This window comes from Rousettus aegyptiacus, unplaced genomic scaffold, assembly GCF_014176215.1.
Source record: "Rousettus aegyptiacus isolate mRouAeg1 unplaced genomic scaffold, mRouAeg1.p scaffold_m13_p_7, whole genome shotgun sequence".
In the NCBI taxonomy this organism is placed as follows: Eukaryota; Metazoa; Chordata; class Mammalia; order Chiroptera; family Pteropodidae; genus Rousettus; species Rousettus aegyptiacus.
The window spans coordinates 72524203-72548230 of NW_023416310.1; the positions used below are offsets into that span (position 1 = coordinate 72524203).

At 47.0% G+C, this 24028-nt stretch overlaps 2 protein-coding genes and 2 pseudogenes across 6 annotated transcripts in view; 2 read left to right on the forward strand and 2 right to left on the reverse strand.

Moving 5' to 3' along the window:
- The first annotated feature begins 23 nt into the window (after window positions 1-23).
- Window positions 24-18673, forward strand: PMS2 (PMS1 homolog 2, mismatch repair system component). 2 transcript variants are annotated; one of them, XM_016155167.2, is made up of 15 exons: window positions 24-130; window positions 1555-1694; window positions 2376-2462; window positions 2627-2729; window positions 3641-3824; window positions 4586-4753; window positions 5207-5304; window positions 6314-6413; window positions 7420-7504; window positions 8526-8681; window positions 10573-11440; window positions 12779-12946; window positions 14656-14756; window positions 14962-15131; window positions 17923-18673. In XM_016155167.2, exons 1-15 carry the CDS (start codon window positions 24-26, stop codon window positions 18064-18066), a joined length of 2679 nt encoding a protein of 892 aa, XP_016010653.2. In that variant the 3' UTR covers window positions 18067-18673. The 2 variants fall into 2 exon arrangements, with proteins under 2 accessions (XP_016010653.2, XP_036080807.1); XM_036224914.1 differs by lacking the exons at window positions 24-130; window positions 2627-2729 and having other exon boundaries at window positions 1679-1694.
- Window positions 2901-3018, reverse strand: LOC118605904 (annotated as a pseudogene).
- On the reverse strand, window positions 13151-13269 carry LOC118606281 (annotated as a pseudogene).
- A 654-nt stretch (window positions 18674-19327) lies between the features above and the next one.
- Window positions 19328-24028, forward strand: part of LOC107515913 (radial spoke head 10 homolog B) — a 34293-nt gene continuing 29592 nt past the window's right edge. For all 4 annotated transcript variants that reach the window (XM_036224481.1, XM_016155160.2, XM_036224483.1 and 1 more), the window contains exons 1-3: window positions 19328-19924; window positions 21187-21524; window positions 23114-23189. In XM_036224481.1, the coding sequence (XP_036080374.1) occupies window positions 21268-21524; window positions 23114-23189 (333 nt within the window). In that variant the 5' untranslated portion in view covers window positions 19328-19924; window positions 21187-21267. The remainder of the gene's footprint in view (window positions 19925-21186; window positions 21525-23113; window positions 23190-24028) is intronic.

Sequence of the window (24028 nt, forward strand, 5' to 3'; positions counted from 1 at the left end):
GGGTACCGTTTCAGAAGCAGCCAATGGGCGGCCAGGAGGCGGGGCACCCGTGGGAGCGGCGGCGGGAACTGTCGCGAGTCCGGAGGCGGGTCGCGCGCTCTGCATCCATGGAGCCAGCCGAGGGGCCGAGGTGAGCGGGGCTTGCAGTCTCCCCTCGCGGTCGTTCCAGAGCCCTGCAGAAGAGGGGAAAACGACCACGGCGCTTGGCGAGGCCGCGGCCCTCAGGCCCCGGAGCGGGCTCCTCAGCGCTCCTCCGACCCGCCGCCACCAGCGTGAACGCGGAGGTCAGGGTCCGCGGAGATGCAGCCCGCTCCCTGGCAGGCTGCCCGGGCGCCGCCACACGTCCGTGGAACTGAAGCCAGGCATGACATCTCCGCAGACAGAAATCGTTTTCTTTTTACCTAGTTTCTCTTTTTGAAAACAAAATTGAGGTTATTTTAGGGTAGCCTTCAAGGCACGTTCTAATTTGCATAGCCGCAGTTTGAAAAAAATGCAGAATCTCCGTGAGTTTGCGATTATTGGCTAGTAAGCTTCCCTGAATTCGGGGCAGCGAATCATCTGCTGGCTCTGTCGCGTTAGGTCGGATTCCTGAACCCAAATTACTGTGTCGTAAGGTTTTATCCCCACCCCTCAGTAATATCAGACATGGACCTGTAACCTATGGATCCTGTGTTATATTACACCCAACTAATCAATTAAACCATTTGCTAGGAATTGCTAAGTTAATGTATATGTGGAATGCATTCTTGGGGTGAGGCAGATGAGGGAGCGGGGAGCAGTCTAGACAGACCTAATAATAGACAAGGCGCAGTTGTCTAAAAGAGCTGGTGATATTCAGAAAACAGTTGTTTGCTGCAACTAGAAGGTAGAGGAATTGTCAAGGGGAGGATTGGAGAGAATGAGAAAATAAAGTAGATTGAGCCCAATTATGACTAGTTTTTAAACTTCATGTAGCAGACAGTGGAACGCTAATAAGTTTTTAAGCAGAAAAATTATTTTACCAGATTTGTGATGTCTAAAGTAACTCTGGCGGTAACATTCATCTGGGGGATGGATTAGGATAGGGCAAAAGTGGAGACAAAGCAGTTGGAAAACTTCAAGTTGGTACAGCTAGAACTTTGAGGGCCTTTGTTAAGGCGGCAGCTGGTAGCCTCGGTTTGAAGTCGGGAGATGGTTTTGATTTTGACATAAGTGCTATGTATTTCCCAGCATACTCTTGGTTTTTCAAATTGTGTGAGAAATGTTGCTTTCATGTTTGAAGCAAAAAGATCCCTTTGTTGCAAAACATTATTGACCCATAGCTTGAGGGGTACATGTGTCGCCTTCACACAGATCCCAGTATAATTAGATTTTAAAATATCTATTGCATTCTGAGGATCGATTCAGAAGATTTTTGACAGATATTTAAGAATTAAATGTGTATAAGTGTATATAATAAATGAACACATTAGACCCATTAACTATAAACAGAGATGAATCATTTTTGACAGTTAAAACCAGGATGAAAATGCTTAAGTACATACTTGCTTTGTTTCCTGTTACTGGTTTCTTTAGTACAGAACTCGCTAAGTCCATCAAACCTATCGATGGGAGGTCGATCCACCAGATTTGTTCTGGGCAGGTGGTGCTGAGTCTGAGCTCTGCCGTGAAGGAGCTGATAGAGAACAGCGTGGACGCCGGCGCCACTAACATTGGTGAGTCTGGGAGATTTAAGCCACAAGATCATCAGTTTATGCTCTTTTATTCAAGACACATTTGTTATTGTAATATGACAGTCAGTGTTGGTATACTAAGAAATTATTTTTTAACTTAAATTTAGTTATTAAAGTTAGTTATTAAATTCATTAATAAAATATGTGTCTCATACTTAGCCAGGTAGTAATAATAATAGCAGTTAAGTTACTGTGTTCTTACTATGCACGAGGCAGGCATCGTGCTAAGAACTATAGACAGAGTATCTTATTTAATCTGCAGGATAGCCTTATAAGATAGGAATTATTACTGTGGTTATTAATTGCCTTTATTTTACAAATGAGGAAATTAAGGCACAGGGAATTTCCTTTTTTTGAAGTTATAAAGCTAGTAAAATATAATCCCAGGAAGTCAGATTCCAGGGTCTGTTCTCTTTAATAACTATATTAAAATTGTCCTTTTGAGAGGAAGAAAAAAAAAACGAAAGAAAGAAAGTAAAAAAACTAATTAGGGCTAGCAAATAGGAAAGGACTTTAAAAGATAAAATATATAGAATGATAATAATCAATTGAAATAAATGTAGTTATGACTCAAATTTACATTTTATAAGTTATAAACACTGTCACTATAAAAGCTTTTACATGGATCTGTTTTTTGAAAAATAAACATTTAAAACTTTTTAGATCTAAGGCTTAAAGACTTCGGGGTGGACCTCATTGAAGTTTCAGACAACGGATGCGGGGTAGAAGAAGAAAATTTTGAAGGCTTAAGTAAGTTGAATTTTTCTGATTCTATTTTAAAATATTTGGGCAAAATATCTTAAAATTTTGAGTAAACACAGAAACAGCTTTTTAAAATCTTACTTTGGAAGGTGTTGTACATATTCATTGCTATACCACTTGAGATATCCTGGGTCTTTCTACCTCTCTTTCAGCTCTGAAACATCACACTTCTAAGATTCAAGAGTTTGCTGACCTAACGCAGGTTGAAACTTTTGGCTTCCGGGGGGAGGCTCTGAGTTCACTTTGTGCACTGAGGTGATGCGATGTTTTTATCCACTAACTTGACCCCTTATAAAAATCTCTCTGAAAACTAAAAAGTATGATTAGAATTATTATTGTTTACACCTTTACATCTGAATCCTAGCTTCTCACTTCTGCATTCTGTTTTATCTCTCTTTTTAAATTAATTAGTTAATTTTTTATTTATGCCTACAGCACCTGGTCTTCCTAGGTGGTCTCCCATCCAAGTATAACCAGGTCCAACCCTGCTTAGCTTCCAAGATTAGATGGGATCGGGCTTGTTCAGGGAGGCATGGCCATAGGCCATTGTGTTTTATCTTACTACCAGTCTAAGTGGTAATACTTCTGTAATGTAAGCAATGAATGAATGAAATGAACCAAATAGTATTGTAAAAAAATGGTTACCCTTATTAAAACAATAACTTCTCAATTTTAAAATATACATAATACATTATAGATTATTGGTTTTATTTCAGTATTTAGGAAAAAATTTAAAGCAGTTATTTACATAACAGAGTCTACATTTTTATAAATATCTATTTATACATTTGAACTATAGTGTCTTTTGGAGCCTTTAAAAACATTGTTAGAACACTAGTAATGAAAGTGAGAAATAAATCTTTATTTATGAATATAAATTTTGAGATTTTTTTATTGTTTTACAGTTCAACCAGAAACACAAATATACAAAGCTTTTATGAAAACAAAGCATTTCTAGAACTCTCTGTCTTACTCTCTCTTAGGGGCCAGACCTTAGAGTGTATGATGACTCCTCATCTCTTTAAACTCTCGATTCTCTTGGAGGGATCATTGTCTCTTTATTATGAGAGTTTTGAGACAATGGGAATGAGAAAGTGAGCTCGCGATGTCCAGCACCCAGGAGCGGCTGGCTAACTGACTACGCCGTGCCTGGCATTTTCTTACAGCGATGTCACTATTTCGACCTGTCACTCATCTGCAAAGGTTGGGACTCGACTGGTGTTTGATCACAATGGGAAAATTGTCCAGAAAACGCCCTACCCGCGACCCAGAGGGACGACGGTCAGTGTGCAGCAGTTATTTTATACGCTACCTGTGCGCCATAAGGAGTTTCAAAGGAATATTAAAAAGGTACGATAAATTCAGAAGCCTGGCTTCCAAGAGTGCTGGGAGTGTAAGGTACACGTGCAGTGAGAGTGTGATGTATGTGTGCAGTGAAAGTGTATTTACGCGTGCGGTGAGTGTGTGAGGTAATGTAATGAAATCAAGTCATATAGAGTCTGAAACATTTAAGTAATATAGAATTGTATTCAGTAGAGCATTACTGTGTCTGCCTACCTCCCAGATGGGGTTATGTCCTTTAGACTTCAAACATATGCCTATATGTATATAACCCTTAGACACATTTCTACTTTTTTAACAATTAATATATGTACTGTCCTATAACTTGATTTTTTGTATAGCATATTGTAGATATCTTATTCTTTATCCTTCTGCCATTTCATGGATATACCACAATTGATTAGCCTCTTATCGATGGTGGCTGAGGTTTCTTCTAATTTTTCACAATTACAGATTGTTTTAGTGAACATTTTCGTAACATATCTTTGATTGTTTGTGCCAGTCTTTCTGCAAGGATACTTTTCTAGAGGAGGATTACAGAGTCAAAGGGAATGAATGGACTTTTCGATTTTTATAGGAGCGGGAGAATTGTGATAAAAACCTAAGCCTCCGAGTTCCCTTTTACACCATGTCCCGGGTCCTTCTGCCAGGAATAATTCACCTTATTCGTGAGCTGTTAGGAGAACTTCGAGTTGGATGTTCTAAGCTGAATCACATAATTCCTGCACGATTAAGCAGCACGGGGTCTCGCGCGTGTGTGTTTTGAACAGGAGTATGCTAGGATGGTCCAGATCTTCCAGGCGTACTGCATCATTTCTGTAGGCGTCCGCGTCAACTGCACCAACCAGGTGGGACAAGGGAAACGACAGCTCGTGGTCGGCACGAGCGGAAGCTCCAGCATCAAGGAAAACATCGGATCAGTGTTTGGGCAGAAACAGGTAGTGGTGGCCAGTTATCTAAAAACATTTTATTGCTCTAGTGATCATGGCAGATTTCTCTTGTCCTTTCCAACTAATGGAGAGTAAAACCCAAGAATCGATTCTTTTTTTTTTTTTTATTAGGTGCCTATTATAAAAATTAATGTCGCAAACCGAACGTCTTAATTTTATTCATTCAGAAAATAAAATAATACTTTACTCTCTGAAAAAATGTAAAGTATTGTGGGAAATATATTAATTATGGATAAGTTGAAGCTCAAGTGCTTCAGCTTTTCTACTGAAAAGTCAAAATGATTATAGTACTACTCCATAAAGCAGCTGTCAAGACTCTTCGCGCTGTTAATGTGGATAGTTGACTAGGAAAGAAACACACAGACACCCTCAATATAGCTGTTTGAAATTAGGTCCGTTTATCTGTGCTGGGAACTAACAGTGAATCTTGGTTTCTTTTAGTTGCAAAGCCTCATTCCTTTTGTTCAGCTGCCCCCTAGCGACAGCGTCTGTGAAGAGTTCGGCTTGAGCTGCTCTGATTCTCTCCATAATCTGTTTTGGTGAGTAGACTGCTGCCAGGAAAATAACACACATTTTTTTTTTTTCCCTTGAATCTTTTGTTTTTAAAGATTATGATTTAAGGCTTTTTGGTTTCTTCTGTCCATTATAAACTTGTAGGGAGTATTATTGCTGAGAAAAGATTTATATAAATGAGGCAGTTACTTAATTCAAAGAATATTTTGGGTAACTGGTGCATTTTAGGGAATTTTCTAAAATAATACGTGTAGTAAAGGTTCTGTTTAGTGAAGAATTAGAGTCACTTTTAAAAAGTATTTTGTAAATAATGGGCCACTTCATTGGAATCTGACAGAGGCAGCAGAGGCTGTTTCCCTACCCTCAGTCCAGTATGCATGACGACTTTTAGTGTAAGAAAAATACATTTTTCGTAAGTGGGTTTGGGCCTGCGATGGTGCATACTGCTTACCCTTCACTCGCCTTTGGCTTATGCCCGAAATTAAAGATGGGGATTCATTTCTTTGTATTAGGCTGTTGCTCTTGTGGAAATGCAGAGATCCCCGAGGCAGATCTCGGGTGGAATTAGCATTTTACCAACACTTTATGAGGTACAAGTTTGCTAACTCGGAACAGACTCTAAAAGGACAGGGAATGCGGGCAAAGATCCCGATGACAGGTAGCTGGATTTGCTGGGCTGCAGGTGGCGAGAGCGCAAAGGTGCTAGAGTGGGTTTGGGGTGAGACCCACTTCTTTACTGCAGGCCAGGGGTTGAGTAGGGACGGCAGGAGGGGAGCTGAAGCAAGTAGTTTTGAATCCACAGCGTTGCCCATGGTGGACTTGCTCTATTGGAGCTCTAGAGCTTTCCAGAAGGTCTGTGTTCTTTTCACGATTCATCAGAATGGAACACAGATGCACTTTAACCGAAACGTTCGCACTTACCAGCACGTCAGCGGGTGTCCTGTTTCTCTTTCTTTTTACTTTAAGAATGTGCCGTATGATATGCGATTCTAACCCTTCTCACTCTGTAATCCTGTCCTTGGTAACGCTGAATAGTGTCTCGGGCTTCATTTCTCACTGTGCCCATGGCGTTGGAAGGAGTTCAACAGACAGGCAGTTCTTCTTTATCAATCGGCGGCCTTGTGACCCAGCAAAGGTATTTAAAATTTTTTTGTATACGTTTTTTCTTTTTCCCTTTAACTTTTTATTGTATCTATTATTTAATAACGTTTTCTGACACAGGCAATTCGCATAGGACTTAGGACTTTGATTTAGAAACATGGCTTTAAGTGATCTTATTTTAAGGATTTAAGAAAGTCTACTGTACAGTTGTTTCAATTATGTACATGTGCATATAAGTATACATTAACAACCAATATATTTATTATCATAAAAGTTAATATTTTGAAGAAAATAAACATGTCAAAACATTTATCATCGCCTAGACTTTTCAGTGCAGACACACATGCATAGACTTCTGTATTTTCCCTTCCTTCTGTTCGTTTTCCAAGAAAATGAGGGCTCAGATTACTTCCATCTCAGACCGATACTGATGACCTCGATAGGGTTCCATGGCTTTTTAGTGGTTCAGCTTTGACTTTGTACCTTCAGCAACATTGTACTTTAGTAATATTTTGTTTTCCAGTGACATGTGAAAATTACTTCTGTCAGATATGGTTCAACCTGTAAATTTTTAACCTGTATTGTAATTAGTGTGATTTTTATGATTTATCACTAATGCCATTTCATAATCTCATTATAAAGTCATATAAATGCATTTCTGTGTACATTTGAATGTGTTTTATGAGCATTTAAACTGTACCTGTGCTGTTTGGCATTTTTTCAAGAGCATCTTTAGATTAGGAAAAGATTCCATGATTAAACATCATTAATCAGATTCTCTGATTAAAAATATACTTTTTAGGGGCACAAGGAAACTTTTTTGGGTAATAGATCTTTTCATTCCCTTGATGGTAATCTCATTGATCTTGATTGTAGACTTAGCAAGTTGTACACTTTACATACCTATAATTTGTTACAGACCAGTTATACCTCAATAAAGTTAAAAATGTATCCCGTTAGTGGTTGGTTAGAATAGCATGTTGTTAGGACACTGGGGGAAGGAAACATTTATTCTTTTCTGATCTTCGTTTTGTATATAGGTTTCCAGACTCGTGAATGAGGTCTATCACATGTATAATCGACACCAGTACCCCTTTGTTGTTCTTAACATTTCTGTTGATTCAGGTAAGTTAAACTGAGACTTCAGTAAAATTAGTGACTTACTCCTAAAAGAATAAAATAAAATTATAAAGCTCTAATATGATTGGAAATTTTATAGTAACAATTAATAAAAATATATTTTCTTTTTATAGACTTTTAATTTTATTTTAGAGACTTTTTTATACAGATTTTTTTGCTTTCTACTTGAAACTTGGTTAATTGCATTATGTGAAAAATGTGACTTTTTTATGGCATTTCAGGGAGAAAGCATCCTACGTGTTCTTCCCGATTTTGAAAATAATGAATTTCGCATTTTTCTTCTAATCGTTGAAATTCTAGTTTATTCTTATCCAATATTTTATCTACTTAGAAATACATATGAGCACACTTTAAAAAATATATAATGATCGATATCTACCCATAGCCTTTGGGGTGAGAAATGAATATTTTCTTTTCCATGTCATTAAAAATTATTCAGAAACATGATTTTAGTAGCTGCATTTATCATAGTCCAACGATGGATATATTTTGGTTTTAAGCTTTTTTATTTTTAGCTATTTAAGTTGTTTTTAGTTCTTAGAAATTTAAATACTGTCCTTATAATTGAATCATTATCTATATCTGCGATTATTTTCATAAATTCCTAGAATTAGAATCACTATGTCAGTGAATGCGATGGTGTTGTACCAGTTTACACATCTACCAACAATGGAAAATTATTTGGTTAAAATTATACTTTTTAACCAAATTCAGTAGCTGATAAAAGGACATTTAATTTGCAGTGGTAGTATACATTTTTATGTGTTTATTTGCTCTTTTCCTTTTGCAGTTTACCCATTCAATCCTTGCGTATTTTGTCTAAAAGATTGTTCACCTTTTCCATATTTATTTGAAAGAGTGCATTTTGCAGTTTATGAATAACAGTCTGGGCACTAATTTTTTTCATAGTACTTTTAGTCAGTACAAGTGAATGAAATAGGTGGGGAAACTTCTATTGTTGAAGCTGAATTTAAACACAGTAAGTTTCCTTTCTTTTTTGCCTTAGAATGTGTTGATATCAATGTTACTCCGGACAAAAGGCAAATTTTACTGCAAGAGGAGAAACTTTTGTTGGCGGTTTTAAAGACGTCTCTGCTAGGAATGTTCGATAGCGCTGTCAACAGACTCGATGTCAGTCAGCAGCCTCTGCTGGATGGCGAAGGTGAGAAAAATGCAAGTACAGAGAGAGCTTCCGCATCAGCTGTTGTGATCCTTTGTTCGTTTGTTTTGATGCATAATAAAAAAAGAAAGGGTATCTCACTAGAAAGTCTGTTGCTGCAGATTTCAGGTAACCTGTTTAAAAAGACGCGAACAACTGCATTTAGTACACGTGGGTCTAGTGCCAAGACTCAGCTGGTTGCTGCAAGCCTTTTCTTTATTTCCAGAGTTCTGAAAACATTGATTTTGGCGACTTTTGCCCGTTTTCTCATTCCTTTTATAGAGGAGGGAAGTCCTGGAGGCCGTCCCTCTGCACGTTCCCTCCCGTCACCCCTGTGCATTCTTCACCGAGTGTCATGTTGAAATGAGAGTTGCCGCGAAGCTGATCTGACATCTGTGACAGAGTGCACAGTCATTATTTCCCTGGTCATACTTTATCAGCCATTTATCGAAGTAGTCATTCATCCAAACCAAGTGCCTTCGGGCCGTCTGGGCGAGGGGTCCCACGCTGCCTGCCTTGGGAGAGGGAAGGATTGGCCTTCACCTGCTCTGATGGCCAGGTCCACTCCTTGGGGTGGATGCTGTTTTTAAGCCGACCCGCCCCCAATCTCCGTTTCTTGTGGGTAGAGATGGAGGTGGCGGGCGCCCGTCATTGTGCCCTCAGAGGAGAGAAGAGCAGAGCGCTGCTGAGGAAGCTGAGACTCGGGCTTGGCGGGAGGCTGAGGTGACAGATGAGCATCACCCCTGCAAGAGGAAACTGCTGTGGGCTGAGGCCTTGGAAACCGTGGGGACCAGGTGGAGAGGGGAGGCACGGGGTACGGAGCGGCTCTGTACTAGCGTTTCCCGACACCCCAGGGCGCAGCAGGGGTCGACGTGGAAGACTCCTAGAGTGCCGCGGTGGGCCCAGGACGTGGGGGACGGGGCTGCTAGGTGGCAGGAGAGGAGCTCAGGGACATCGGCGTTCGCGTGGCAGGCCCGTTGCCTTCCAGGCGGTAGGTCGCACATCTTTCCTGGCGCTTCTGTGCGTGGGATGCCATGCGTGTGTGGGGCGGGGAAGCACGGCTGGTAGCCCACTCGTCCTTGTGGAAGAGGCCAGCGGTGGCCTCCCTGAGCTCACTCGTAGGCGCTGCCCCAGAAGGAGAAACTGCTCGCGTATCTGCTCCTGGAAGCGCAGTTGAGTAGGCGCCCCGCGTTCAGCCGTTGCACTGAAGTGTGGCAGTTCGCGCGCACACCGACATGTCAGCACGTGGCTCATAAGCGTAGCAGTCCCGGGGTCAAGAAATGGCACCCGCAGAAGCCCTTCGTGCCCCTTGCATCCAGTAACCCCCGTGGGCACCATTTTCCTGACTTCTGGCACCGTGGATTAGTTTTGTCTGTTTTTGATTTGAAGCCGCCCAGTCTTTTTTATTTGTTTTTTTTGTCTGTGAGCGTCCCCTGAGTCACGTGCAGCAGTTCGTCATCGTTGCTGTAGGAATTCCGTTGTATGTAACGCTGCGATTTATCTACGGACACTTGGGCCGCGTCCAGTTGGGTGTCACGAACACCCCGTCCGTGGCGCTGTCGAGCACAGGCAGACGTTTGCGACGGGGGCGGCGATGCCGGGTCACAGGCGCGCGCGGTTTAGGTTTAGCAGACGTGCCCCGTGGCCTTTGAACGCGGCCGCACGGGTCGCACGGCCACCAGCAGCGTGTGCTCACTCTGAGCCCGACCCTGGGAATGTCTGCTGCTTTTTTAATTCTGCACATTCTGGCAAGGACGTAGTGGCGTCATGTTTTAGTTCGTACCTCTTTCCGATTGACTAGAACAGCTCCAAACATTTGGTCAGCCGATCGCTCTCCCCTCTCATGCTGTTCCCGTGTGACCCCTGACCCCCTCTTCTGTTCGCATCTGCTCAGGTAACGCCATAAAAATGCACTCGGTGGACGTGGAGGAGCCTCCGGCCGAGGAGCAGGGTAACCCCGCTCCTTTCGGGACCCGCGGAGAAGAGAGAAGGGCGGTGACCGTTTCGAGACTGCGGGAGGCCTTTTCTCTCCATCACTCGGCACACAAGCAGCCTCGGGGCCTGAGGCCTGCTGACCTGAGCCGGCTTCCTCGGGGACAGAAGAGCAGCGCCCCGGCCCCCCGCCATTCAGGCCCCCTGTGCCCCCCGATGCCTGCCTCCGGCATGGGCTCATCCAGGCCTCGGATGGAGGCGATGAGGTCGGATGGGGCCAGCGTGGACACGGAGGAGGATTCGGGCCACAGTAGCACCCCTGTCGGCTCCGAGGAGGGGTTCAGCACCCCAGAAACGGGGAGTCGCTCCAGCGGGGACTGTGCAGCCAGCTCCCCCGATGATAGGTTTTCTCAAGAAAATGTGGAGTCTTGTGAGAAGTTACCTGAAACCAAGCATCATTTTTCAGATGTGAAATGCCATGTTGGCCAAGAAGATGATGGATATAACTTTAGAGCTTTGCCTCAGCCAGCTGATGTCTCCCCCTCAAACACGAAGCGTTTTAAAAAAGAAGAAATTCCTTTAGGTTCCGACATCCCTCAAGAGTCGGTTACTACTCAGGACGTGTCAATGTCTCAGGTTGATGTAGCTGTGAAAATTAATAAGAAAATAGTGCCCCTTGACTTTTCTATGAGTTCTTTGGCGAAACGAATAAAGCAGGTACATCACCAAGAACAGCAAAGAGAGAGTGAGCAGAATTACAGGAAGTTCAGGGCAAAGATCTGCCCTGGAGAAAATCAAGCAGCAGAAGATGAACTAAGGAAAGAGATAAGGTAAAGTTTTTTCCGAAGCACATTTTTGCTCATTGTAGGGAGCTGCCGTGCGAGCTGAAGGCCGACCCTTCTAGACCCTGCTCTCGCTCTTCCGGTGCGTTTGTTCTGCCGGCCGCCCGTTGCCCAGGGCTGGGTGTGGCTCCGCCGTGGCCCCAGGGTCTGGTGCTCCGGCCCCTCTGCCTGTCAGTGAGGTCCTACTTGGGGTCCTCCCTGCACTGCAGACTTGCCGTGTCCCAAAACGTCAGACTTGCCAGCACCTCTCTCTCTTCCTCCCTTCTCGCTCCCTCTCGAAGATTCTAAATTTGGAGTCACTTCTGAGTCCACACATTGGTCATCAGCCTTACCGGTGCATCCTTGGCAGGGTTTTCTCCGTTCTCCAGCTCGGTTTCATTGCCCCTCACGTTTCCTTTAAATAACAATTTTACTGTGCAGTTCTGCTGCTTGAAACATTTCATTTTTCCTTAGATTTTTCTTAGCTTTTACTTTCCATCATCTGAAGTAATCGATGGCCTTCTTGACACCGATTTGATGTCTCTTCCTGAAGGTTTCCAGCCCACAGTGACTTCTCTCGGCAAGGAATTCATGGCAGTTTTGGTGGATTTCCCACTTTTCATTTCAAGGTGTATTAGGAAAAATTATATCACACAGTCAACCCTGTGATTTCAAGATTGCGTAGGATAAGCCTAAATAAAAGAGTCAATTTAAAGAAAAATGTTAATAATAGCGATGGTAGAAAATTGCCACTTTTCTGACCATAATCATGTACAGCATCGTGACGTGTTAAAATGTTGATTCCTCTCGAAATACTTAACTTAAATGTGGTCGTTTACTGAGATGTGCTGTGTCCTGTACACAGTGTGACCCACTAAGTACTCTGAACCTTTATAGCATTTTCAGCCTGGACCACACAGGCTTCGCCTAAGCTAGATGATAAATCCTTCAACAATGAGTGTTCTGTCATGTAATTCCTATGACATTCCTAGGGCCTAGTTTACACTGAGCAAGATCTTCAGGAAATAGTTCCTTTAAAAAGTGTATAATTAATGGAGGTGAACTTTGGGTGTGGTCTGAGGACTGTGAACTCAGGTCTGGTGAAGAGTTCCAGGTTCCTTTAGACTTGCACACACTCATGGAAAGTGTAAGGTACCCAAATTAAAGCTGGTTGTCTTTTATTTTTGGATTCTTTTAGCCCTCTCAGTGAGAGAAATTAACTATAGTTTTAAAAATAGAGATTTTAATCAACAACCATTTATTGATCACTTGTTATGGTTCTTGAATTTTTTTCATCAGAAAAGTCATCTTTTAAAATGTCTTATAATTAACTTCCTCTACACGCAGTAAGACGATGTTTGCAGAAATGGAAGTCATTGGCCAGTTTAACCTGGGGTTCATAATCACCAAACTGGACGCGGATATCTTCATAGTGGACCAACACGCGACGGACGAGAAATACAACTTCGAGATGCTGCAGCAGCACACAGTTCTCCAGGGGCAGAGGCTCATAGCGTGAGTGCATTTCGGTGTTTAGGATTTTCAGGGTCGTTTCACGCCCCCCAGATGTGAGGTCTAATGGCTGACATGTGTGTCCATGTATATTGACATATAATTTCTTTTTTCTTTTTTTTTTTTTAGGGGAGGCAACCCTTGGTTGACCTCACAGATTGCAAGGACCTTGTCCGCTTACGATCCCTTATTTTTTTTTATTTTTTGCACCCACAGCACCTGGTATTCCTAGGTGGTCTCCCATCCAAGTACTAACCAGGCCCCACCCTGCTTAGCTTCCAAGATCAGATGGGATCGGATGTGTTCAGAGTGGCATAGCAGTAGATAAATGTATTTTTTTTTTTGTCATAAGCATCACTACAGCAGATTTTTACCCTTTTTACATAATAATAGTTGTACTCGCCATTTCCTGAGTGCTCGTTATGTGCCAGGCGCTGTCAAAGCAGTATACATGCGTTAATTCTTTTAATTCTCTCAAACCTAAGAGGTCGTTACTATTACTACATTTCACAGGTGACAGAACTCAGGCGCATGCACAGAGAGGCTCAACAGCGTAAATATCAAACCTTTTCAGCTATTAAAAATGTCGATCGCGGGTCGGCCAGAAAACCCTTTTGCTGAAGGGCAGTTTGTAGTACGTAGTTCGTCTCTTCGTAGACTGTGTTCAGAGAGACGGCGCTGCCGGTCAGACCTCAGTTATAGTAGGGCGGTTCCGGTGACCAGGTAGGCACTGCAGATTTTGATGTCACAGGTGGGGTGATGGTATGTCCTGTAAACCGGAAGTCTTAAGGAAAGTTATAAGAAGAGGTCTTAGATGTTCAATTGGGAAATTAAACTATGCAGAGAAATAAACTCGGATCCCAGCAGAAGCAGATCCTGGCACGAAGCAGTTTCTCAGCGAGGGGAATATTCCCAGGTTCCTGAGTTCTCTGTTTCCTCTGGACCACGTTCATTATGTCTGTTTTCAGGAGGAGTAAATGGTGACAGCGGAGACATTTAATAAGCTACTTTATAACATTTCCTCAGAGACATGCTCCCCGGGCCCCTCTCTCCCCAGGTCGAGTCTCTCTTGCTCTTCGCTCTCATGGCTCGATTCTCGGTGTAGTTTGTGATTGTCATGCATTTGGCCGTGTGATCGGCGCCTTCCCTCTCCACTAGACTGCCGTGAGGACAGAGAGCGGGTCTGTGCGGGCTCACTGGCCCGTGTCCTCCCCAGAGCAGCCTCTGCCTTACTCAGCACTGGTAAATCCAGGGGGAGAGACGGCCGGGCCGCTGGATGGATGGATAAATGATGCAGGCAGAGGAAGGAGCAGGCTGGCAAAACAAATGTGGTTTGTTCTGTTTTCCGATGCAGTGACCTAACCCAGCTTTTCCAGTTGTCTTTATTATGAGGAGGAAAAATAGCATTTTTATGTTATATTGTTATCTTTAAGGAGAGGGTTCAAAAAAGGACTAGGACATGGAGTGGGTAGGCAGACTGAGGAAAAACAAACTACCATTGATTGTGGTTACTTCTGGAATGAGCTTTAAAAAAAATAAAAGGAAATTCTCAGAGACTTCTGTGTCAGGAAAGGCACACAGCTCAATAAAGTCTTGTTATTCACGGTGCTTTTTGAGATGAATTTAAGGAATCAGCATTGTCTTTATTTTTCTGCTCGGTACCTAAATGCTTGACTTGAAGATATAGTTTGACTCTCTCCTCTGTTTTTTAGACCTCAGACTCTCAACTTAACTGCTGTCAATGAAGCTGTCCTGATAGAAAATCTGGAGATATTCAGAAAGAATGGCTTTGATTTTATTATCGATGAAAGTGGTAAGTTATTACTTAGGACTCTAGAACTGTGTCCTTTTAGAGCTGGGGACAATCTTTGCAGTCACGTAGATCAGAGCATTTTATGAGAGATGAAAGTGGTTCCCCCAAAAGCACTTTGGGTCTGCCCTGTCTTTCAAATGTTCGTTACGAGCAGCACTCAGCGGTTTTCAAATAACGGATTTTTCTCCCAATTTTATTCTTTTAGCTCCAGTCACTGAAAGGGCTAAATTGGTTTCCTTGCCAACTAGTAAAAACTGGACCTTTGGACCCCAGGACATAGACGAGCTGATCTTTATGCTCAGCGACAGCCCCGGGGTTATGTGCCGGCCTTCCCGCGTCAGGCAGATGTTTGCCTCCAGAGCCTGCCGGAAGTCGGTAAGTAGAGGAAGCGCCTCCGCCAGGCCTGGGGTTCCGCGCAAACGTGTGGTCCCCAGGGGCCCTCGGTTCCGCTCCTGACCGGTCAGCATTGCTGAGTGTGGCCGTGATCGCCATGGGTCATTGTATGTGCGGAGCCCCGTCTCTTCGTGGATACAACGTGCCAGCCCAGCATCTCGATGATGAAACCAAAGCCATTCTTTGACCTGTCACTCGTAACCGTTGCTCTTTCTCTGCTTCCTGTCAAGCGTGTTCTCTCAGAGCTGGCACCGAGCCCAGAGCAGTTAGCCAGCCATGCACGCTTTCCTGTGGCCCCGATGGGTAGTAACGACAGCGGGTAGAGACGCGCAGCTGCCTGGCCTACACGACGCTGCGCGAGGTCACTGAGGGCCGTTCAGCGGGCGGGCGTTTCACAGGGTGCACCACGGGGCTCAGGCCGGTACTGGAGGGTGCGAGCGGTGGTCGGCGGTTAGCCTGGTGTCTGTCCAAGTAAAGGAAGTGACTGCGTTACCGCCTGGCCCACAGGAAAGGCCAGGGTGACCGTCCTCTCTTTATTCGGTAGATGTTCCCTGAGCCCCTGCTTTGTGGCTCGCCCTGTTCCAGGGCCTGGGGACACAGAGGCATGAGGCAGTCGAGGTCCTCGCCCTCGCGGAGGTTATAGTTTAGTGGGGAGAAGTACCGGGACAGGGAGTGACTGGAGGAAAACGAGGTGAGCGGTTGAGATCGGGGGTCAGGGGAAGGCCGTCTGAGGAGGCGACATCTGAGCTGACACTCGGCAGGTGAGACGAAGCCCCTTGGGTCAGAACTTTCCAAACAGAAGAAATAGCAAGTGTGAGGGCTCGGGGTGTTTGAGCAAAGCAGAGGCTGAGGCGCACGACTAGGGTGGGGGGCCAGGATGAGCGCAGCACGGGGCTCGGGCCCTCGTCTCATCTCGCCGGCCCTGGTCAGAACCGGGGGGTTTGTACTGCGTGGCGGGGCCGCTGAGGGTCAGCGTGGTGGAGAACACCCAGCGGGGGGTGCCATACGGGAATGGGGGGGCCGGAAAGGCAGCAGCTCTTTCGCATTTGGGGAGCGGGCGGGATTAAGAACCCTGTTTCAATGGGGAGGGCAGAATCGGGAATATAGTCACTAGTACTGTGACGGCTGTGTGGGTGCCGGGTGGGTGCTGCAGTGATCGGGGGTCCCTTCGTAACTACGTAAGTGTCTAACCATCGTGCCGAATACCCGAAACAGCGTAGAAAAAGTTGTGCTTCAGCCAGGTCCTAGTTGGGATTCGGTTAGACAGTAAGTGGACATGCACATTACAGCCACGGGATTGGATGAAGTTACCCAAGGGTGGAGTTTAGTTCGAGCAGAGACTAAGGGCCCTGGATCTGACTTTCAGCCACAGGCTTCTTTGAAAAAGACCTAATATTGATTGTCTAATCCTGGAGCTTATGAGTGAGAGTTCGAGCTGGGACTCTCACTAGCCAGGCAATTAAAATGATGTCTTAACGTGACTCAGATCTTTGGAGCCACAGGCTGCTCCTTCATGCCCCACCTTGGTGGGTCCATCCTGCTGCAGCTCTCCTCTGACCTGGGGTGGGTACACCTGCGGACTGGCGTGGGCTTCCCTGGGCGCCCGCGCTCCGGCCTGTCCGGCCCGTCCGGCCCGCCTGCCCTTCCGCCCGTCTGTGCCGTCTGCCGACCAGCCGCTCTGGTCTCCTTCCCGCCTCAGGCCCTTTGTGCTTGTCTGTCTGCCGGATTCCTCGCCCCACAGACCTCCACAGACCAGGCTTCCTCCCGTCCTCGGAAGAAGTAGCCCCTCCAGGCTCAGCCCCCTGGGCCATACTCGTCTTGTTTTTCTGTTAATTTGCCTGTTGTCTGTCTTCCTCCAGCGTGGCAGAGCCCTGTCCTGTGTCCCGCTGCCCTATATCTTGCCTCCAGGACTGTGCCTGGCACGTGGAAGAAGGGTGGCAGGTTCAGGCTTGTCGCCTCTCACCACCTCCCTGGTCTTGAGGGTCTCAGTTTCTCTGCTCGCTGCGGCATCTGCTCATCTCCGTGTATAGGTCTGAGAGTGACATGTGCTGTGGAGAAAAAGCAGGGCGAGGGCTGGAAGAACAGACAAGGAGAGCTTGGGAGGAGGCAGGGACATTCGAGCAGAAGCCTGGAGGAAGAGCGGAAGTGAGGCATGCAGATGTTGGCAGAGTCTCCCCGGGAGAGGGCACAGCCAGTACCCAGGTCCTGAGGAGGTGCTTGCTTTACGTACTTGTGCGAGAGGAAGGGGGTGCCAGTGAGGGTGGAGTCGGGGAAGGCCAGTGAGGGCTGAATCAGGTGATGCCCTTGGGCATCTATTCAGGTGAGAGGAGAGGGCTGCTGGGGAGAGGAGCCACGTGACCTGGCAGGCCTTTAGGAGGGATGAGTGGTGGTAGCAGCATGCAGACCCGTGGAAGAGGGCGGGGGACGGGGGTGGGGCGGAGGCCGCTAGGAGGCTGTGTTGGTCTCCCAGGTGAGAGGCAGGGCGGCTGGGATGAGGGAGAGCTGGAGGCGCCGAGGCCAGTGGGATTCTGGACAGGTGTGGTCAGCGTCTCCAGTAAAGGTGCACTACTGGGAAGGAGCTCGAAGGGGCCAGACCTCGCGGGAAGGTGGGGGGCTGAGCTATTAGAGGGCGGGGCTCTCTGCGGGAAGGTTTTCCAGGGAGTGTTTCTGAGTTGCAATCTTGTCCAGCTTTGTTTTAGAGAAACAGATGTCTGAAGAGTTGCTATTCTAATCAGAACGGAGTAAAACTTCATACCGTTGTTCTCATATTCAGGTGATGATCGGAACTGCTCTTAACACAGGTGAGATGAAGAAACTCATCGCCCACATGGGTGAGATGGACCATCCCTGGAACTGTCCCCACGGAAGGCCGACCATGAGACACATTGCCAATCTGGATGTCATTTCCCAAATCTGACAACATCGTTTTCATAGAACTATAAATCTTATTGCAGATTTTTCTGTTTTGAAAGGCAGGGTTTTAGTCTTTTGTCTTCATTTCAAAGTTAACTGACTACCTAAAAAAAAAAAGTACCAGAGCTGTTTAGAAAAGGCCTCGCGAACCTTTTTGAACCATGCAGAGCATTGCTTGCCGTGTGTTTCTGTTCCGCATTAGAGTGTGTGTGCGTGTGTGTCTGTGTGTGTCTGTGTGCATTCAGGCAAGAGCATGTTTTACAGAATTAGGAAGAGCACTTCGGAAGTTACTCAGGCCTTTGCTTTGGCCCAGCATATTTTAGGCTGCAGTTTTAAGCACTTGATGATTAAATTTGCAGTGGTTTAATTTCATAAATTAAAAATTACGGTCTTTTGGGGTTACTGGTTCTTATCATGAGACACATTAAATGGAAAAAGAAAAAAAAAGGGAATAATCCAGAAAACTCAACCGGGACTCTCTGCCTGGCTGGGAAAAACGACCAGGTGGGGCTGGGGTCATGGTTTTTAAATATTTCCTGCTGCAGCCCGGAGGTCACGGCACTGTTGTAGGCGAGGGAAAATAAAAGGTTTTCTTTTGCCTGTAACTTTAATGCTGTGATGCGGTCTCCTTGGGGTGTGGCCTGTGAGAGATTCTAGTTACCAGTTCTGAGTGGTACTGGAGATAGAAGAATCCCCAGGTGCTATGTCAAGTTTTCATGGAATCTCCTCCCATCTGAATTCTGCAAAGAATGCAAGCAAAAATGCCCTCTGTGGAGCCCCCTGAGTCCCAGCAGGGGTTGGGGGACGTGGCAGGTGCACGCCAGCCCCTGCCCTTGCCCTCCCTGCCCCCACAGTGGGCCCCATGGAGAGAGGGCTTCCAGGTGTGAGCTTAGAATTCCTTGGGTGTGAGGACACAGCCAGGTAGTAATTACCGTGAATCGCGTCAAGCACTGGGCTGCTGTGCCGGGTCTGCAGGGTCTCATTTAATATTTGCAAGAACTCTGCAAACTGGTTTCTGGGAGGCAGGCCCTCCAACGATGGCAGCGGCCTAATCCCAGGACCCTTGGATATGTGATGTAAACGGCCCACGGGGGGCTTGTAAGTGTGATTAAGGATGGGCTGTGAAATGAGAGTGTCCTGGATTGCTGGGGGGGGGGCGGGGGAGCGGTTAGGGGGAGGACAACCTACCCCATGACTTCTGGAACGGGGAGAGCCTCTCACAGCTGGACCGGAGGGATGCAAAGCGGCTGACTGAGGGAGGCTGACTGAGGGAAGAGGGCCGCCTCTAGAAGCTGGAAAAGGCGAGGGAGTAGATTCTCCCCTGAAGCCGGCAGAAGGACCCGCCCTGCTGGACTCCTAACTTACAGAACCGCGAGGTGGTGAACTCGAATCGCTTTAAGCCACCAAGTAAGTTCAGGGTAGTTTGTTTACAGCGGCAATGGAAAACTAACGCTAAGTTAATTATTTCCGTGTTATAGGGAAGATGAAGGCTAAGAGAGGCCACGTGGCGATGAGCGAGCTAGGAAAACCCAGGTCAGGTGCGGCCAGCTCCAGGTTTCCGTCCGGCCTGGATCAGACGGGCACCGAGGCTCGGCAGCTTCGTGGAGGCGTGGCGGCCCCTTTAAGGATGGGGCGGGGCCCGCGGTTGCCCGGAGACTGACCCAGGCGGGACGCGCAGGTCTCGCATCGCCACCACTGCGCCTGGCGGAGTTCGCTGAGCCCAGCTGAGCGTCTGGAGCTTGCCGGGCGCCCGGAGTGGGGTCCCGGCGCCCCGGGCCGGTGGTCCTTTGTCCGCCGCGGACGGGACGGCCAGCGCCGGCTCTTCCTCCGCCGAGCTGACCGGCCTCCTAGGACGTGGGCAGGTGCATGGTGGTGGTGGAGGGCTTCGGGGAGGGGCAGAAAGTGCGGGGATCCCGCCCCCCCCCCACCAGGCTCAGAATGCGGTTCCTTCAGCGCTGCCTCAGGAGAGAATAAACAGTCACAAGCATACGGTGTCAAGCCAGGGAGGACAGAGGAAACAGAAATTAATAGGAAACATGCCCCGAGAAACGAAATTTGCCTCCCTTGTAGTCCAGATGTCCCTAATCGGGGACCAGAAAGCCCGCCCGAGTCTAGAGATGAGAGCAGCTCGCTCCGCAGCCCGACAGCGACGCGCGGGGTGGGGGCCGGAAAGAGTAACGGGGTCGTGAAGGAAGAGAGACGCAGGGCCGTGAGTGTAAGAGCCAAGCCGGGGTGGGGGCGGGGGGGGGGTGGGATGCGCGGCCGGCAGGTGGGGAGTCCGAGGATGCCGTCCCCCACCCCCGAGGGGGGCATGGGGCGCCCTCTGCACCCTCGGGGCAAGTGAAGAGGTCCTTCGCCTGGCCCTGCAGGACGCCTCTGTGCGTCCTGCGCTTTGGGATCCTTTCCGTGAGGCCAGATTTTGAGGGCCGTGGAAACCTCGGCTTCTGAGTCCTGCTCCTCGGCATTGACCTTGGGCGAGTGACGAGCCAGCGCGACTTTCCTGTCTGGTGCTGGAGGCACTCAGCTGGTGGGAGTGCTGGCACAGGGAGTCGGTGCCGGCGATTTCAAGTTCAAAACTAGGAAAGCGACCTAAAGTAATCACTCTACTACTGATCACGTGTGCTTTTCCATGCTTTAGAAATGCTTTGTGCCTCAATTTATATAACCCTTATAAGGAAACTAGGTATGTTATTCCTCTTTGATATCTGAAGCAGGACATCGAGTAACTTGCTCAAGAGGATGCTCAGGAGCACTCATGGCTGTTAACGGGTGGAGCCTGGGTCCGGCTTGGCCACACTGACGTTTTAGGGGACAAGCTTTTAAAGTGTGAACAGCCAGCATGCAGGACCTTAGGGATGAGTAGCCGTCTTTTGTGGACAGGATTACCGATCTCGCTGAAACACTATTTGAAAAGAAATGGTAGATAGTGGTTCCAGTTTAAAAAGTTTTAGAAACAACCAATGCAATAGTAAGGCTGTATTTTTATAAACGGGTGGTACTTGTTACTCGTAGCTTTTCAGGCTTTAGAAGAGAATGAGACTGGCATTGGGCTGTAAAGCTAAACTTTTAACTTCAAGTGTTTAACCCTCAAGTATTTAGACATACTTCCCCACCCCCCCACCAGATAAAACTCATCAGTGCCCTGAACCGGACAGCTCTCAGCCCAGGAATCACTTGATGCACGTATAAACTGACGTTCAAGGTGATGGTGAAGGAAAAGAAAAAAGCAGACAAGAAAGGGGAAAAGTTCTCCCACTCGCCCTCGTCTCTCTTTGATTACGCCGAGCTTTCCAAACAAAATGGCAGTGTCGCGAGGCCTGACATGTCCCCAAACACCGTCCCCCCGTTGGAAATGCAGCTCAGCGAACCGGGATCCAAGAGAGAGTCCAAAGGTGAAAGCCAGAAGGTCGAAGATGTCAGCGGCTATGAGGAGCCCATTCTGACCAAGCTCATCGTCGAAAGGTGATCTCAGGGGGACGCGTTCTCCACGTTCCTTTCTTCCCTTCTAAGCTCTGTGTTCTCCTCAGGCCTTGCGGGGGCTCGGTCAGCATTTCCGGTTTCTCAGTGAGTTCCCGTGTGCCGGCTCTGGCTTGAGCACTATAGAAGGATATTAAAAAGTATGAAACATGGTCTATATGTAAGTTCCCCGACCTTCCGCATTAATTAGAACCTCTGAAACAATATCGAGTAATGGGCGATAAAAGCAGGCAATCCCATTCATGTTCCCGATTTTAATGACATTGATTTCAGTATTTTACTCTTAAGAATCATGTATGCGATTGTTTTTTTGCAGGCTATTCTTGCTTAAATGCCTTCCTCATAACATTCATCACTTGGAATTTCTAAAGAAACGATTGCTGAATTTTTATCAAATACCTTTCTGGCATCTTGATTTAGTGATGCGATGAATTGCGTTTATAGATTTTCTATGTTTAATCTTCCTTGTATTCTCCGAATGAGCCCAATTTGGTCATGGTTGTCACAGGCTTGTATGTTGTTCCCTCACTTACCTCAGGGCCTAGGGATGAGCTAGGTGACAAATCACAGATCAACCAGTCAGTTCCGAGTTAAGAACCGGGTCACCGTTCTCGGTACCCGCCTTACCCAAAGCCAGCAAGCGCGTCAGCAAACCCTGTTGGCTCCATGCTGAGAAGCTTATCTTAGAAAAATCAAAAGAAAATCAGTAAAATATGCATAACACGAAGTTTGCTAGTTTAACCGTTTTTAAGTGAACAGTTCAGCGGCGTTAAGTCCCCTCACCATGTTGTGCAAGTGTCACGACCATCCACTTAAACACATTTTCTTCGCTCCAAAGAGAAACTGCCCAGAATGGACGGTCGCCTTCCACGCCTCTGCCTCCCACGGCTTCCTGCTGGCAGCCGCGCGGAGCCAGAGCGATCTTTTTAAGAAATAAATCTGATCTTGTTCAACTCACCCCTGAAAACGCTCTCATGATTCCTCCTAGAGCTTTGGATTTTATTCCCAGCCTTTATCACAGCCCACAACTCCTGCCCTGCCTGGGCCTGCCCTCCGCCTCCCTCCGCCTCCTCCGACAGTCCCCCGAGCTCTCTCCCTCCCTCCACCTGCTGCTCGCCTGCCTCTCTGCCTCTCGGCTGAACCTGAGCTGCCAGGCTCTCCTGCCTCTGGGCCTTTGCAATTGCTGTTCCCACTTCCCGGGATCCTCTTCCCAAGGATCTTCTCATGGACATTTGTCTCTACTCCTTCCAGTCTCAGTATGGCTCTCGTGTCCTCGGCGAGGCCTCCCCGCTTTCACACAAATCGGACACGGTCCAGCATTACCTTGTTTTCTGTTCACTGTCCGTCTCTCTTTGGTGAGCCGTAAGCTCCCGAGGGCAGGAACTTTCCAGGGTCACAGCCCTGGCCCCGGCCCTTAGAGGGGGACGGGCAGTGGCCCTGGGTGAGGGGGAGGGTGTGTGTTGAGTGAATGAGTGTGAGATGTGCTTCTTCGTTCCCATTACTGGTGCTTCTTAACCCGCTGTCACTCAGGTGTACGCACACCATTCATTCTCCTGAGCTTTATTTCCCTGTAGCTACGAAGGGGAAAAAGTCCGCGGACTGTACGAGGGAGAAGGCTTTGCGATCTTCCAAGGAGGCTGTACCTACCGAGTGAGTTCGGCGCTCGGGGAGTGGGCGGGGAGGAAGGTGTGGGTGACCGTTCTAGGTTTGTGTCTTCAGAAATGTCCCCCGAGTCTTCGAAAGAAATTAGAAGGTCTTAATGCCGATTTTGTTTTGAACCGATTATGTATTTTAAGTTAAAAACATGGCTCGGCCCGACCGAAGTAGTCATTTTCGACTTTTTTCTTTCCCGATTTTATTGTGCAAACAACACTAAGGACACCACAGTCAATAATGAAGAGTAAAGTCCCTGTATCGTCATCCTTTGGCCATAAATGTTTTCAATTTGCCGTGTTCCTTTTATTCCCTCAGTGGAGGCGTCAGTATTTTCACACGGGCAGATTCATTTTGTAGAGAGCATCTGGGATCTTTTTTTCCCACTTACGAATCCTTCCTTTATTGTATTGCCACGTAGTTTCATAACTTAAATTGTTTTATTGTGGTAAAATATATATAACATAAAACTTACCACCTGGGCCATCGGCAAGCGCACCGTCGGGTGGCGGTGAGTGCCGTTGCCGTGCTGTGCAGGGGGTCCCCACCGTCCCTCTCCAGGACTTCGGCATCGTCCCGAGCAAATTCCGGACCCATCCAACGCCAGCCCCGCCTTCCCGCCTCCGCGATTGTAAACCGTGCATGGCATCCTGATTCACGATTCCTACCTGTCGCGGGACACTTTGGGGGTGTTTCGGTTTTTTTGCCTTTATTAATAATGCCACCCTGAAAAAGGGGTTCATTCAGCTCACCAAAGCGATGCGTGATCGTCACAGCACGCCTTTCCGTGGTCGAGGCCACGGCACGGGTTTTAGTACCCCGTTTTCCCCCCTTTA